The sequence below is a fragment of the Onthophagus taurus genome, chromosome 6 (assembly GCF_036711975.1).
Source record: "Onthophagus taurus isolate NC chromosome 6, IU_Otau_3.0, whole genome shotgun sequence".
In the NCBI taxonomy this organism is placed as follows: Eukaryota; Metazoa; Arthropoda; class Insecta; order Coleoptera; family Scarabaeidae; genus Onthophagus; species Onthophagus taurus.
This window is the reverse complement of record NC_091971.1, coordinates 28,972,067-28,987,104: the sequence shown is the minus strand read 5'-3', so window position 1 is coordinate 28,987,104 and position 15,038 is coordinate 28,972,067. Positions and strand designations below refer to the sequence as shown.

General features: G+C 35.9%; 1 protein-coding gene across 2 annotated transcripts in view; it reads right to left on the bottom strand.

The window, feature by feature from the left end:
- Positions 1–14,638, bottom strand: part of LOC111420991 (cilia and flagella-associated protein 47-like) — a 47,434-nt gene extending 32,796 nt beyond the window's left edge. The window contains exons 1-4 of one of the 2 annotated variants that reach the window (XM_071196758.1): positions 14,345–14,638; positions 14,131–14,288; positions 13,887–14,076; positions 66–356 (exon numbers count right to left, since the gene is read on the bottom strand). In XM_071196758.1, coding sequence (XP_071052859.1) covers positions 66–356; positions 13,887–14,076; positions 14,131–14,288; positions 14,345–14,518 — 813 coding nt within the window. In that variant the 5' untranslated portion in view covers positions 14,519–14,638. Of the gene's footprint in view, positions 1–65; positions 357–13,886; positions 14,077–14,130; positions 14,289–14,344 lie in introns of those variants that run through there. The other variant, XM_071196759.1, reaches the window with a different exon arrangement.
- Between the last annotated feature and the right edge of the window lie 400 nt (positions 14,639–15,038).

Genomic DNA, 15,038 nt, shown 5'->3' with positions numbered 1-15,038 from the left:
CTAAAAGAACAAAAAATAAATTAAGCAATCTGGAATGATTTAACTCTTTAAAAGAAATACTCAACTATATATTTATCCAAAATATCACCAAAGGTGCCAAACATGTATCCAGTAGCACTATAATTTCTTATAAATAAATTTATAGAACATTGTATTCCATAATATGTAGGTGGAAATATTAAACAAGTAAATGTTTCTGTTGCATTCGGATGAATTACTTCCATTTTGGGAAAGATCACCTTACCTTTTATTCGAACCGGAATGTATTGAAATGCACATTTTACATAAATAATGTATTCGATATCTACATCGATTACAGTTACGACTCGGACGATTACTTGGTAAGATTGATGACCCTAAAATTTAAAATGAATTTAAAATATGTTGGCGAACGACAATAGATGGCGTGTGGAGACCGTATGTACGAACTAAAAGAAGTCGGTGTGCATCATCGGAAGAAGAAAGAAGTGTCACACGTGTCGTGTGGACTAAATAATATATATAACGTTTTGTTTAATCAGTTACATATTCTTTTCTTTGTGTTCTAAGTAAAGCCAATATATTTGCTTAGAGTAAAGCCTACTTTAATTTAACGAATAACAAATAGGAAACTTATTTAATTATAAAATGTAGTTAAGTGGTGTGAGCTAAATTTAAATGAAATTGATTAAAACTGGATCAACATTGACTCCAAATTTAGTTTTGTGATATCTTCTAAAATACTGTATTCAAACATAATAACCAAAATGAAAATTAACACAAATTTCCATTTTGATGCTATGACCCGATTTTAATTATTTTTTATTCTAACGAACAGATTTTCATACAAACTGACTGTTATAAAGGGCGAGGCATAAAGGACGGGCGTTTTTGAAAAAACAATATATTGTTACTTGTGCTTCATAAAAAATTTTATTTAAGGAATAATACTCAAACAACATCTCTCAGGTGACAGCCGTTTTCAGGGATGCACGTTTCACGTCGCTCTCGGAAGTTGGCTTCCACTCTCTCCAACATTGCTCTGTTGATTTTTTATTTTTAATTTGTTTTTAAACTTCCACACGAACTGCTTCCTTTAGTTCTTCTAGTGTGCGTGGTTCACGCTCGTATACACGTGACTTGAGGTAACCCCACAAAAAGTAGTCGTACATCGACAGGTCTGGTTACCGAGGAGGCCAACTAATGTTACCAAATAGGGAAATGACTCCGAATAGCTTCCATTGACATTCTTGATGTGTGAACAGTGGCCCCGTCCTGCTGAAACTCAACTTGCTGCATAGGAATACGTCTTCTTCTTAGTTCAGGTAGGAAGAATTCAGTTATCGTCTTGGAAAAAGTATGGACCAATAACATCTATATCGGTTACAACACAAGAAACCTCACCTTGGGACTAATTCTCCACATTATTGCATCTGGGAGCAAAAATGTTACAGACCATTGTGTTAAGGGTACAATTTGCTGCAACTTTTATTGTAAAAGTTTTTCTGTATCATGCTGCGGATACTGATTTTATTTAACACTCTTCTAATTTTCATATTTTTGAAAAATTTTCCACATTGATGCATCTGGGAGCAAAAATGTTACAGAGCATTGTGTTAAGAGTACAATTTGCTACAACTTTTGTAATAAAAGTTTTTCTGTATCATGCTCCGGATACCGATCTTTTTAACACTCTTCTAATTTTCATATTTTTGAAAAACTCTCCACATTGATGCATCTGGGAGCAAAAACTTTACAGACCATTGTGTTACGGGTACAATTTGCTACAACTTTTGTAGTAAAAGTTTTCCTGTATTACCGAAATACTTACCTGCTAGTATAACCGCAGATAAGTATTTCATAAATTCTATTCTGAATCACTACCACCAGTTAGGTCCGCAGTCTGTATAAGATTTTCATAAAAATGGAGAAATTCATTGGGCACAAATCATTGTACAATCGGTATGATGCTCTCGTACTTGGATGATTTTATGGTCAAAGGTGCACCGTATGCCAGTGGTACGTCACTTAAGATAATGCTTTGTCTTTTAGAAGCGCGTATCGCTTCAACATTGTGTCATTATGACATGGGCTTACGTAAACCTTATCGCAATGGACTTGATCATATTTGAAAATCCTATACTTTGATAACGTAAACGGCTTCTTTTTAACAACTCTTCTTCTGGAACGTTTCTTTTTTTCAATTTTTACAAAGTCCCTGTCAGCCAGTATAAAACTATGGCCAGGTTCCAGAAGATGATGAATGATTGTAGAGAATCTACCAATTCGAACAAGTGCCATTAAAAAAGGAATCATTGCGGAGTTCTTATTCTGGCCGCCACACTTGTCCGTAAGAATATACAACGATCTAACATCATTAGATATATAGTTATCAATACTTATACAGGAGAAAAATAATATATATGTATACATAAATGAATTAATTAATAGTGTATGTTGACAAAAGGTCAGTTTATCGCCAAGAGCGATGTCTTCCAAAAGACCCAACCAGCAATGTATGTAAAAAAAATAATCAATATGGCATTATTAAATAATTCAACATTTAAGTAAAAAGAAGAAAAAGAGCAGAGCAAAAGGAAAAAAAAAAGAAGAAACACAACGAGTACAGTTGATAGAGAGAAGAAAAAAAAAGAGAAAAGAAAAAAAAAAAGGAAAAGAGAAGAGAAGCTAGAAAACTCCGAGTGTTGCGTATTTCCGTGGGTAAACTATTCCAAAGCTTTATAGCCTGCACCGTGAAAGATCCATGATATCTCTCGGTGCGATGAATGGGAAATATGAGTAAGGTATCAGACTGTGCTCTAGTAGGCAGACCACGAGACGACATGAATTGAAAGTTCGTGTACAAGTATACTGGGGTCCGAGAAGAAAGTATTTTATATAATGTAGTCAGTATACGGAAGGATCTGCGCTTTTCGACAGTCAACATACGAAGGTGATTTCGATATTGCGTCACATGGTCGTACTTACTCAGGTCAAAAATAAAGCGTAGGCAATTGTTTGCAGTCTTTCCAATTTGTTACGGAGGGCAATTGCTAGGTCGGGATACACCGCATCAGCATAATCTATGTGGGGCAGTATTAATGAGTAACAAAGATTACGACGGACAGCAAGGGGAAGGAAACAACCAAGTTTACGCAAGGAATGAAAACAAAAATAGACCTTCCTACAGACAGACTGAATTTGACACCGCCAAGACAGCGCTGAGTCCATTGTCACCCCCAAGTTTTTGACCGTATTGGTGAGATGTATAACATTGACCTTGACTTGACAACTTATGACCTAAACCAAGTAAGGCACTCAGGGGCAAATCCCATAGCAGACAGAGACGACACCAGTAGGCTATGATCCACAGCATCAAATGCCTTGCTGAAGTCCAGCAAAACTAACAAGGTTATTCGTCGATCGTCACAGTTACGCTTAATATCATCAGTAACCTTGATGAGTGCCGATGTGGTACTGTGGCCTGGTCGGAAACCAGATTGATAGTCTGTACTTAGTTTATGCTCATCAAGGTAATCCTGCACTTGATTGTACACCAAGCGTTCAAGTCCCTTAGATAATACGGAAAGTATCGATATTGGCCGAAAATCACTTAGGCGAGTAGGGCACTTAAACTTAGGAATGGGAACAACGCAGGCCTATTTCCAAATTGCAGGAAAGGTCGAAGACTCTATGGTGAAATTAAAGATATGAAGTAATGGTAGATTATGTCCAAGATGAGAAGGAGTTGCCTAACACTAACATCATCAGTGCCAACACTTGTAGAGCGCGTTTTTGCAAGAGCGTCCCGAACCTGAGACTCATCTAACATGGTGAAGGAAAACCGAGAATTGACGAGAGCAGAACCACTGATAGTGAGCAATGTTGATTTCTTGATTGATTCGTCAAGAATAATGGGCGAATTGGCAAAATATGCACCTAACGAATTACAATCAAAGCTATGGGAGGAAGGAGTTTCAATTACGCCAAGAGAACGCATGGTCCTCCAAAACGTTTTTGGTGTTGTGTAAGATAACTTCTGATAAATGTAAGTTTTTTGGCATTTCTGCATCGGTGGTTACAGAGGTTCCGTAGAACGCGGTAGTTTTCTCTATTAATATTGGAAGCGTTTCAGCGAAGAAGGATCTTAGCCATGTTGAGCTTACGCATAAGATCTCTGATCTCGTTATTGAGCCACGGAGCAGGCAAACGCTTACGATTATCGCATACAGAGCAGGTATCAGTCCAGGGTGCACCAAATGAAATATTATATCTTTCAGTAAAATATCGATAGTAATAATCATAAGTAACTTTAGGCTTATTTTCCTTCAACAATTTATAGTTTTCACACATACATTTCATGCATTGTTTTCACATTTAATTCAGCAGGCAAATATTTCTTCTGACTTTGACTTCACGAGTAAAGGTATTTTCGAAGAGGAAATAGCACTCTTTTGCTATACGTTGAATTCGAGATTTATGAATTGAATGCGGATTACAAAACGCTGTGCCCCAAATCTGCTCCTTTTTGGTTCCTATTTCAATAGTGTACATAAAAGTATAATTTCGATTGTAAGATTCCTTGTTTTCTATCCACTTTCTTCTTCTTTTTACTTCAGAAGCGGTTACAAGACCACTTAAATAAGCATTCTGAACATTTTTATCAGCGTTCTTATAAAATCCTTCTAATATTTTGAAACGCCTAACTCTGTAAATTTCTCATAGCACTGCTTTCTGCATTCACATCTGCCACCCCGCCTTTTTGCCTCAATTTGTTTCTTAACACTATTTATATATGCTTTTCCACTATTTCTTGCTGTCTTCTTTACACTCCATTTCCACTAACTAGAGATCTTAATCCGCTTTCTTCCTTTCGATGAATCACCTGTTTCAGTAACCTCACTTGCCACAAAAATGTTGCCGTTTTTAGAGAATTGTCACTGCCATCACTGTTTACACTTTCTTCTTGTAGTCTGGGTCAAGGTCGCTATCACGGTACGACGCACATCCGTCGTACCGTGATGTCCGTTGACTACTGTTCGGTTGGATTTGGTGGAGATTGACGAGACTTTGGCTTACCCGCGATATTCATTCATAACGAAATGGATCTAAATCCTCCATTCTTTTGGTAAAAATTAGAACATAGGTAGGGTTGCCATACGTCCCGGTTTTCCGGGACTGTCACCGGTTTTGTCATCAAAGTCCCAGTGTCCCGAAAAAGCTCTTCGGGACATGGTATTGTACCGGTTTTAAAAATATGAGGTCCCGTTCTAGAAGTAGGGGAGTTTTCAATAGATTTTAGGGAAATTTCACGCGTGAGGTTGGCAACTACTGGCGCCCGGCCGTGCAGACAGCATACTGTACACAACAACCTCCGCACCAGTTCATCATTCATACTGATAGGTGATGGTTGGTGTTTTCACGTTTTAAAAGCTGCTTACTATTATACTGTGCTTATTCAGTGTGATTGTGTGATTCATTTTCCGTGTGGGTGTGAACAATGCCGAAACGAAAGTGTCACTTCCGCGATGAGTATTCTGAAGAGTGGACTTTTATTAAGAAGGGAAGGAATGAGGAAGAAGCATACTGCTCATTCTGCAACGGCTATATTTTCATAAGTCATGGTGGTAGAGCTGATTTATTAGACCACCTAAAAACAAACAAACATAAAAAAGGTATGCAGGACGCAACCTCTTCTAAGCCGATCGCTGATTTCTTTGTAAAGAAGAATTCCAAAGAAGATGTTTTGGTAACTGCTGCCGAGCTAACCACAGCATATCATATTGTTAAACATCACCATTCGTTCAAGTCAGTTGATTGTTCAAATAAGCTGAATCCAACAATGTATTCAGATTCTAAAATTGCAGCCAAACAATCTACGGCACGTACTAAAGCCACAGCGCTAATTAACAACGTACTTGCTCCTCATTCAGTTAGTACTTGTGTATCAGAACTTGAACAAATCCCATTTTATGGGATATCAACCGACGCTAGCAACCACAAAGCAGAAAAAATCTTTCCGCTAATCATTCAATATTTTAAAGAAGATTCAGGTATTACAAGTAAAATCATCAAAATTTCCTCATTAAAAGATGAAACATCAGATACAATAACAAACTATTGTTTAACAAGCCTAACTGATGCAAACCTTCCTCTAGACAAGTGCTCTTCGTTTTGTGGTGATAACACAAATACTAATTTCGGAGGGGTGAACCGCAGAGGAGTGAACAACATTTTCCACAAACTGGAAGATGTTTTGAAAAAAGAGCTAGAAGGAATTGGGTGTCCTGCACACATATTGCACAATACAGTTTCTTGTGCAGCTGATGTCCTTGCTGTTGATGTTGAAACAATAGTTGTCAAACTGTTCAACTATTTCTCAATCTATACCATCAGAACTGAAGAACTTAAAAGTTTCTGTGAGTTTGTTGGCATAACTTACAAACAGTTACTGTACCACTCAAGGACAAGATGGGTATCACTCATGCCTGCTGTTGAGCGTATATTAAACCTATGGGAAGCTTTGAAATCATATTTTCTAAGCCAGGAAAAGTCTCCAAAATTGCTTGTAGATTTTTTTCTAACTCACTGAGTGAGACCTATCTCTGGTTCCTTCACAACCAGCTATTATTGTTCCACCGAAAAATAAAGAGAATTGAGTCTTCAAAAATTTCTGTGATTGAAGTCAAATTAATATTGGACGAGACTTTGAAGAGTGTGAAGGAACGAGAAGAATCCCTGTTCATTGGCCTGAAAACTAAACAAATCGAAGACAAAGAAGATAAAACTGTCAGAGATAAGTTCGTAGAAGAATGCAAGGACTTTTTCCAGACTGCCCATGGTTATTTGAGAAAATGGAGTGAGTCCCTCCAGCACTTGGCCACATTTGAATGGACCACATTGGACCACAATGGTTCCTGAATAAAAACAAATCGAAAACACCCATGCTTACTTTACCGGCAAGAAAATATCCTTCCTAGAAAGTGAAGTTTTCGACCAATTTTCTTGTCTTAAAAACAATATCACACTGTTAAAAGACAAGCAAGACAAAGAAGAAAGTAAGTGGAAGGATTTAAGCTCGAGTGAAAAGTGGGTCAAGTATTTCAATACTATGGACAAAAGCCAATACTCCCACTTTTTGAAAATGTGTGAATATGTTTTTTCAATACCAGCTCACAATGCGAACGTGGAAAGAGTGTTTTCTATGATGTCAAACCAGTGAACTGACGAACGCAACCGGCTCTCAGTTGAAACTGTTCAAAACATTTTGATCTGCCAATATAATTTTAATAAAACTTGTATCGAGTTCCATAGCTACGTTCAAGGCCAACAAGACCTTCTCAAAGCTGCCAAATCCTCCGAGAAATATGAGTGGTTTTAACTTTTTTCAAACAGTCCACTTTAATTTCAGATAGCTACAAATACGCTTACATACTTTTAGTTTTAGGATATGTTAAAGAGTTATTCTGGAGTCTCCAAAATAATCTCAGACTGGAGTTCTATTGATTGTAATAAAAAGTAGTAAGTAATAAAAAACTTGATTTCGTTGTTAATTTAAATTTTCGTTCCTTTTACCAAGTAAACATTGTTTATAAAATAGTTGTTAAAAAAATAATGTTCATAGTTTGGTCAAAACTATGCTTAAACCCGTATTTTATAATTTAAAAATGAAAAATCATTCTTAGGGCGTAAACTGGACTACGTTAGTCGTTCCCCACCTTTTTCTCATACACCGGTTTACTACACTGGAAATATGGCAACCCTAAACATAGGACACATTCGACAACACGTTTTATAGGCCATGTTATTGCCACCAACAAAAACAAAATAAATTTTTATAGTAGAAGGTTGTTGGTTGCAAGATCAGACTATGTAAATTATACGTAGACGATTTTTACACCCAACGATGGCCGGTACCTAAAATAGACAGACACAAGCAACCGGTTGTTATTTTTATTTACTTCCCCAACACTTTTATTTAATAAATCACAGTTCCAATTAACATAACTTTATTATTCGAAAATATATGAACTCTTACAACCGACATTGTCTACGACTTGGATTCTAACCACCAATACACAATACTACCAACTGTTACATAACAAAAATACTAAATTATCTTATTCTATTTCTAACATTCCTCCTCAATTTGAAATGTTTTTTACTAAACATGAGAATTGTATCTTATAATCTTATTTCTATGATTTATAAATATGTCTTTAACTAATGGCTTCGTTAATATGTCCGCCAGATTCTGATCCGTTGACACATAATTAATTTGAATTTCTCGTTTTGAAACTAATCTCTCAAAAAATGATTTTTAATATCGATGTGCTTAGCGCGTTTTGGATTTTTATGACTTTTTGACATCAATATAGATCTTCTGTTATCGCAATATAATACTATATAATTTATCATTTTTAGGTCATTTAAATCTAATCATACTCGGCCTCGGCCGTTGATAATGCTACACAGTTCTGTTTCTTGCTAAACCAAGCTACTGAATTTCCTCCACACAATGTTACATATCCGCTAACACTTTTTCTATCATTCAAGTCAGTTCCCCAGTTGGCATCAGAATATCCTTCTAGTTGCAAACTGCTGTATTCGTTTTTATAATAAGTCAATTCTAGTTCTTCTGTTTTTTGTAGATAACGTAAGATCTTCTGCTGGTTTATCAAGAAATCTATTTAAATATTACACCGAAAACGTTATGTTAGGTCTAGTTGTTGTTGATATGTACATTAGACTTCTTATCAATTTTCTAAAAGGTACATTAACTGTATTACTTTGCGGATTATATTGAAAACCTTTTTCCATTGGTGTTTCTTTTTCTTTGCATTCTGTCATCTCAAATTTATTTAAAAGTTTTTCTATAAATTTTGTTTGATATTTTAACATTATATATATCTTTAACATTTTTGCTATTTCCAATTACCAACATGTGGATGATACATAAATCAAAATCGAAACCTTCTCACTAACATACAGACAACAATCATGTTTTGATCTCTCAAACTTATTTTTTATTGCAAAATTATTGAACGTATCATTCCAAATCTTGGGTGACTCTTTCAAACCATACAAAGCTCTGTTCAATTTTAATATCTGTGAATTGGTATTTAATCCCCTTGGTGCATAAAGATAAATATCACTTTCCAACTTTCCATTCAAAAAAGCTGTGGGAACGTCCAGCTGTCTTACTTCGTAATCCTTTTCACTGCCATTGACAATATTAACCTTATTGTAGACATCCGAGCAACAGGCGAATAATTTGGTTCAAACGGATTCTCATTCTGTAACTGAAACCCTCTTGCTACCAGTTTTTTTTTGTTCCATCCTATTTTGTTCTGAACACCCATCTTGTTTGGATAGCCTTCTTTCCTTTTGGCAATTGTGCCTCTGACAAGGCTTTTAAATTTTCAAGAGAATTTAATTCCTTTTGAATGGCTTGTTTCCATTACTTACAATTTACTGCCTCTTTGTATTCTACAGAATCATTCTTATCTGAAGATATTAAGCAATATGCAGTATAGACTTCACATTCACTAAGATATTTTGGAGCATTTATCTTTCTACCTCGTTTTGTCTCCTGAGTTCTTCTTCACTTTGTATACTTATTTGCTTATTCATTTTATTTACAATTTAATTGTAATTCGTCTGATTTTCATTAAATTCTACATCTCGTGAACATATAATCTCGTTCTTCTCATAATTCCATAATCTATATCCTGCTCCTGTGTATCCTACCATTATACATGGTTGAACACGTTTTTCTAATTTATTTTCCTTTGGCAATATTATTGACCATGCTTGGCTTCCAAAAACTCTCAATTTCAATAAATCATTTTTCTTGTACCATCTTGTGTACCAACTCATACGCTGAGCATTGGATAGCTTCACCCCATAATTCTCTTGGTAAATTTGTTTCTGCAAATTTGGTTCTAACCTTGTTCAAAAGAGTTCTGTTCATCCTCTATGATGTACCATTTTCTTGAGAAATATGTAACATCGTATACTCTAGCCTAATACCCTTATTTCTACAAAACGTTTTAAAATAATTAGAAAGAAATTCCCCTCTTAGCATACAATATTTCGTTGTTTTTCGCTGTTCCAATTTTGACTTCCGATTTTAACTTTGTGACATTTGACAACTCACTTTGGAGGAATTTGGGAAGCCGGTGTAAAATCATTTAAAACGTGTAATTGGAGATTTAACCCTTTGCCTGTTTGAATTCACGACCACTTATTCCAACCAGCAAAATCCGGTTCAGCGAGTAGTCTCATATGTGTTTTCTATTCTTTGCTGGAGATCCTCCAAGTTCTTAACAGTTGAATACACTAATGATTTTAAGTAACCCCATGCAAAAAAGTTTAGAGGATTTCAATCAGGTGATCTAGGTGGCCAAACTATTAAACCTCCTCTTCCTATCCATCTACCATAAAATTCAGTATTAAGAAAATTACGAACGAATATTTATAACCTATCCTGGAAAGATACATCTTCGTATAATATCGGCAAGGTGTTTCGCAGAAAGTTCAAATAAGTTTCACCAGTTAAGCGATTAGAAGAATCGTTGGTCCTATCTATAGGTCACCAAGTATACCAAGCCAAACATTTACAGAAAACTTATACTGACTTCTTGATTGCACAACAGCGTGAGGATTTTCATCCGCCCAAACGTGATTGTTATGAAAATTCAAAATTTCTTCTTTTGTAAAAGCCGCTTCGACAGTGAATAAAACACTAGCATGAAATATCGGATTTTGTGCAAGCTTACTTCACAAAATACTCTCCTCGAAACGTAGTCAGGAGCTACAAGTTCTTGCACTCGTTGAACATGGTAAGGATACAGTTGTTGCTGACGTAAAATTCTCCAAACTAGAGAGGCTTCTTACTCTTTTATTGAAAAACAACGTAAAATCAATTATATCTCTGAAACAATTGATTTTAGGACATAACTTTACTAATACTTTTTTGTTTATCTTGATGAGAACTATATGTGGGTAAAATATCCGAACACAATTTTTAAACACCCGGTATAACATATAAAAATGTTGAGCCAATAAAAACTGATAAATAAAAAGAAAACCATCACAGCTTTTATGCATCTTTTTAGCTATTACTGTATCATCAAAAATGCTTAATGAAAAAAAATTTGCACCAAAATCTAAGGAACCCGGAAAGGTTTTTATGAAGAGTTGGAGAGTGCTGCTGAGGCCTCACGCCTAAACAGAGTACTATCCCGCGGCCAAAGACACAGTTATGATATTCCAAAAACGTGTGATGGCAATTTTGCTAAGGATCGTTGCATTTACTAATGGATGTTCACTTTCCAGGTTTTTTTGCAAAATTTTTCAACATTTCTACACCAAGTGGAATTTAACAACTCTCCTACTAGCCAGGACTGGCAGATACCCAACCAGGTTGTACAGAACGAATTGGTAGAATGGGCCGTTGGCAGTCTTGAGCGCTTCAAAACACCCGGACCCGACGGTATATGAAATTACACTTGATGAGAGTTTTTAAAGCCTGCTTAGCCTTTAACTACGTTCCCATTTGCTGGAGGAAGGTTACAGTAACGTTTATACCAAAGAATGGAAAAAAGGACCCAACGGATCCTAAAGTTTTTCAACCAATTTGTCGATTATCATTTCTTTTAAAGTCACTTGAAAGACTATGTGAAAATTACATTAGAGAAAATGTACTTAAAGCGTTTCCTTTGCACTCGCACCACCATGCTTATATCAAAGGTGAATCTGTGTATAGCGCCCTACACATGGTAGTGGGGCGCATCGAGGAAGCACTTGATTCGAAAGAGCCTATTCTGGGAACTTTCCTTGACATAGAGGGAGCGTTTGACAAAACCACCTTTAGTAGCATTAATCTGCAAAAGACAATAACATCAAACTACACGGATTCTGCACTGATGTATAGAAAACGATGGTGAGTCACGGACAACGCTACTCACTGCAAAATCAAAAGTGGCGCCAGTACGATCAAACATTACTCTTCCAAGACCAGAGCTATCCGCAGCGGTTCTTCTATTCTGGGAACTTTCCTTGACATAGAGGGAGCATTTGACAAAACCACCTTTAGTAGCATTAATCTGGCACTGGAATCTCGAAGAGTACCATTGGTCATCATGGGTTAGATAAAAACAATGCTAGCAAGCAGAGTTGTTCAGGCTAAGGTCACACAGTACAGAGAGCATATGAGGTATTCTCACCGCTTCTCTAGTGCTTAATAGTTAATGATCCGTAAGTTAAACAATAATAACTCACAGTTGGTTACGCCGATGACGTGGCTATTTTGTTAAGAGATGAACCTGTCAATTTTCTTTGTTACAGAATTCAGCAGGCGCTTAAACTTGTTGAACGATGGTGTGAAGAACATACCCTCTCTGTCAATCCTAAAAAGACTGAGACTATTCTCTTCACTAAACAGACGAACTGGGACACTTAACGCCACCCAATTTCTGTAATAATCCATTAACCTTTGCTCCGGAGGTGAAATATCTTGGTGTTATCTTGGATAAAGGACTAACTTGGACATCACACATTAGTTGCAAAACCAAAAAAGCAACGATTATACTGACCCAGTGCCGAAGGGCTATTGGGAATACTTGGGGACTAAATCGGAAAGTTACAATGTGATCTACACTTCTGTGATAAGACCCATGGTAGCTCACGGAGCCATAGTTTGGCGTTCAGCACTAAACAAAGCTAAATTGCTGCATCAATTGCAACGACTGGCCTGCCTGCTAATCACACCTATGAGATCTACACCTACTATTGTGATGGAGACTATGCTGAACATGTTGCCCCTAGATTCTTTTATCAAGGAGGTGGCCGTGATGGCGTTGCTTCGATTGCGATCAGTAAATGATAAGCAGGTTGTTAAAATGGGAATAGTCCGGAGCAAGCTCTGGAGTGAGGCTGTTCGTAAACAACCCCTCCTTAAAGCAGGAGGTTCCGGAGCGGGAATTTTCTCGCTCGATCTCCAGCTGCAACTTTCCACTTCGTTAGGACCGTATTGCACGAGTGCTCAAGTTGAAATAACTGCTATAAACATAGCAGCCAAAGTCGGCAGAAACGTTGTAATCTGTACTAATAGCAAACAGGCTATGCTGGCGGCCTGTAAGCACCAAACTACATCATCGTTGGAGGAATCCTATCGGGAATCACTCGAGGAGGCAAACGTATACAACAACATCATGATAAAGGGCCGAAAGGGACACATCGGAATTAAAGGACATGATCATACGAACAGACGGAATCGTTTGTACCACTAGCTGTATTATTGGAGTTTATCAGCTTCGGTGCTGTATTAACAGCATCGAAGCTGATAAACTCTATCTCCCATCGAGATTTTTGCGATAGATGGGATGGGACAGCAGCAGGTGTCCTTGCTAAGAAAACTCTGCTCTACCCTGACCGGACACTGTAGGTTACGTAAGCATATGTTTTACATGAAGCTGGCGAATACACCCCTCTGTAGACGGTATGAAATGGAAGACGAGACGGTAAGTCATATTGTTTGTGACTGTCCCAACCTCGCGTACTTAAGGGAATTCATTTTCGGAGTACCATGGCTCCAAATTTCGGATATAAGGAACATACCTTTCTGTTCTATATTAACGTTCATGAAATGATTGGGCTGGTTTTCTGACCCTTGAATGAACAGTAACTCAAGAAACTCACCCCCACGTGAAACTACATACATCTAAGGAACCCTACACGTAAATTTAATTATAATATTTAAATTACTTAATAGTCGTGCTTGACCAGATTGTAATGTAATGTATATTTAGGTTAAGTGAATTTAGTAATTACAATACTTCATTTATGCGAAAGAGTAAAAAATACTTTCATAAATAAATTAATAAAAAAAGATATATACAAACTTTTACTCTACCCCTTATTGGTTCAACAATAACGTTCTCTCCGCATCTCCGTAAATCAACTTGAAATGAAAAATCCCTTTCAGTTGCGTTGCTAATTGTTAATGTTTGAGAAACTTGTAAAGTTCCAATATTTAATAATCCAAAATCAATATCACTAGGTGTGACAGTAATTGTATTAGACGGAGGTGACCTTAAATAAAAATTAAAGTTAGTCGCAAAAATTAAAATTAAATTAAATATTTACAATACAGCCAAAAAATCGTATTTATAATCATTAACGTAAATTGGTATTAAACATTCTTTTTCAAAATTTCTATCTAATTTTTTCACTTTAATTGTTTTGATTATTTTTAATCCCGGTGGTAAATCAATACCAGTCGGTATAGTTTCGATTTGAAACACCTAAAAAGTTTTAAATTGAATTAAATATTTGTTGACACAGAAAACTTACTTAGTACTTTTGATGTTGGTTGGAGTATTCTTATCATCACCTTTGATTTTCCTACATTTTGAAGCGAAAGTTTCGCTTGATAATCCGTTCTAAAATTTGTTTCTTGAAATATCATCTTAGAAGGAGTAATTCGAACATAATGGAAATTAATAAAATCCTTAATAGGTTCGGGTTTTGTCATTTTATAACATTTGCTGGAAAAAAATAATGGGTTCTTTTCAATTAATCATCAATTGATAAATAACAAAAAGTACAACAAAATTAATTCAATTAACAAAATGTTGAAAAAAATGTTAAACCATCAATTGACAAACAACAAAATAATAATTTTTTTTGTCAAAAATTTAACAACCGTCAGATTATTTGTCAATGATTTCACCAATTTTAATATCTTTACATAATTCAGAACACAAATTTGCATTGTATACAATTAAATTAAACAGATAATTAGAAATAAACAAAAAAGGAATTAAGATCTACAAATATTAAGCTACAGCTTAGAAAATATATCCTAGCCGAAGGTCGTATACAGTACTCAACAAAATTATAAATGTAGGTATACAGTACGCGCGTAATGTATGGAAACATGAAGAAATCTTTTTAATGGCTATATCAATTTGAACAAAAATTAGTGTGTTAGTTTTTGAGATAAAATTATAAAACTTCTTTTTTTAATAAAACACTGTATATTTTTAAATTTG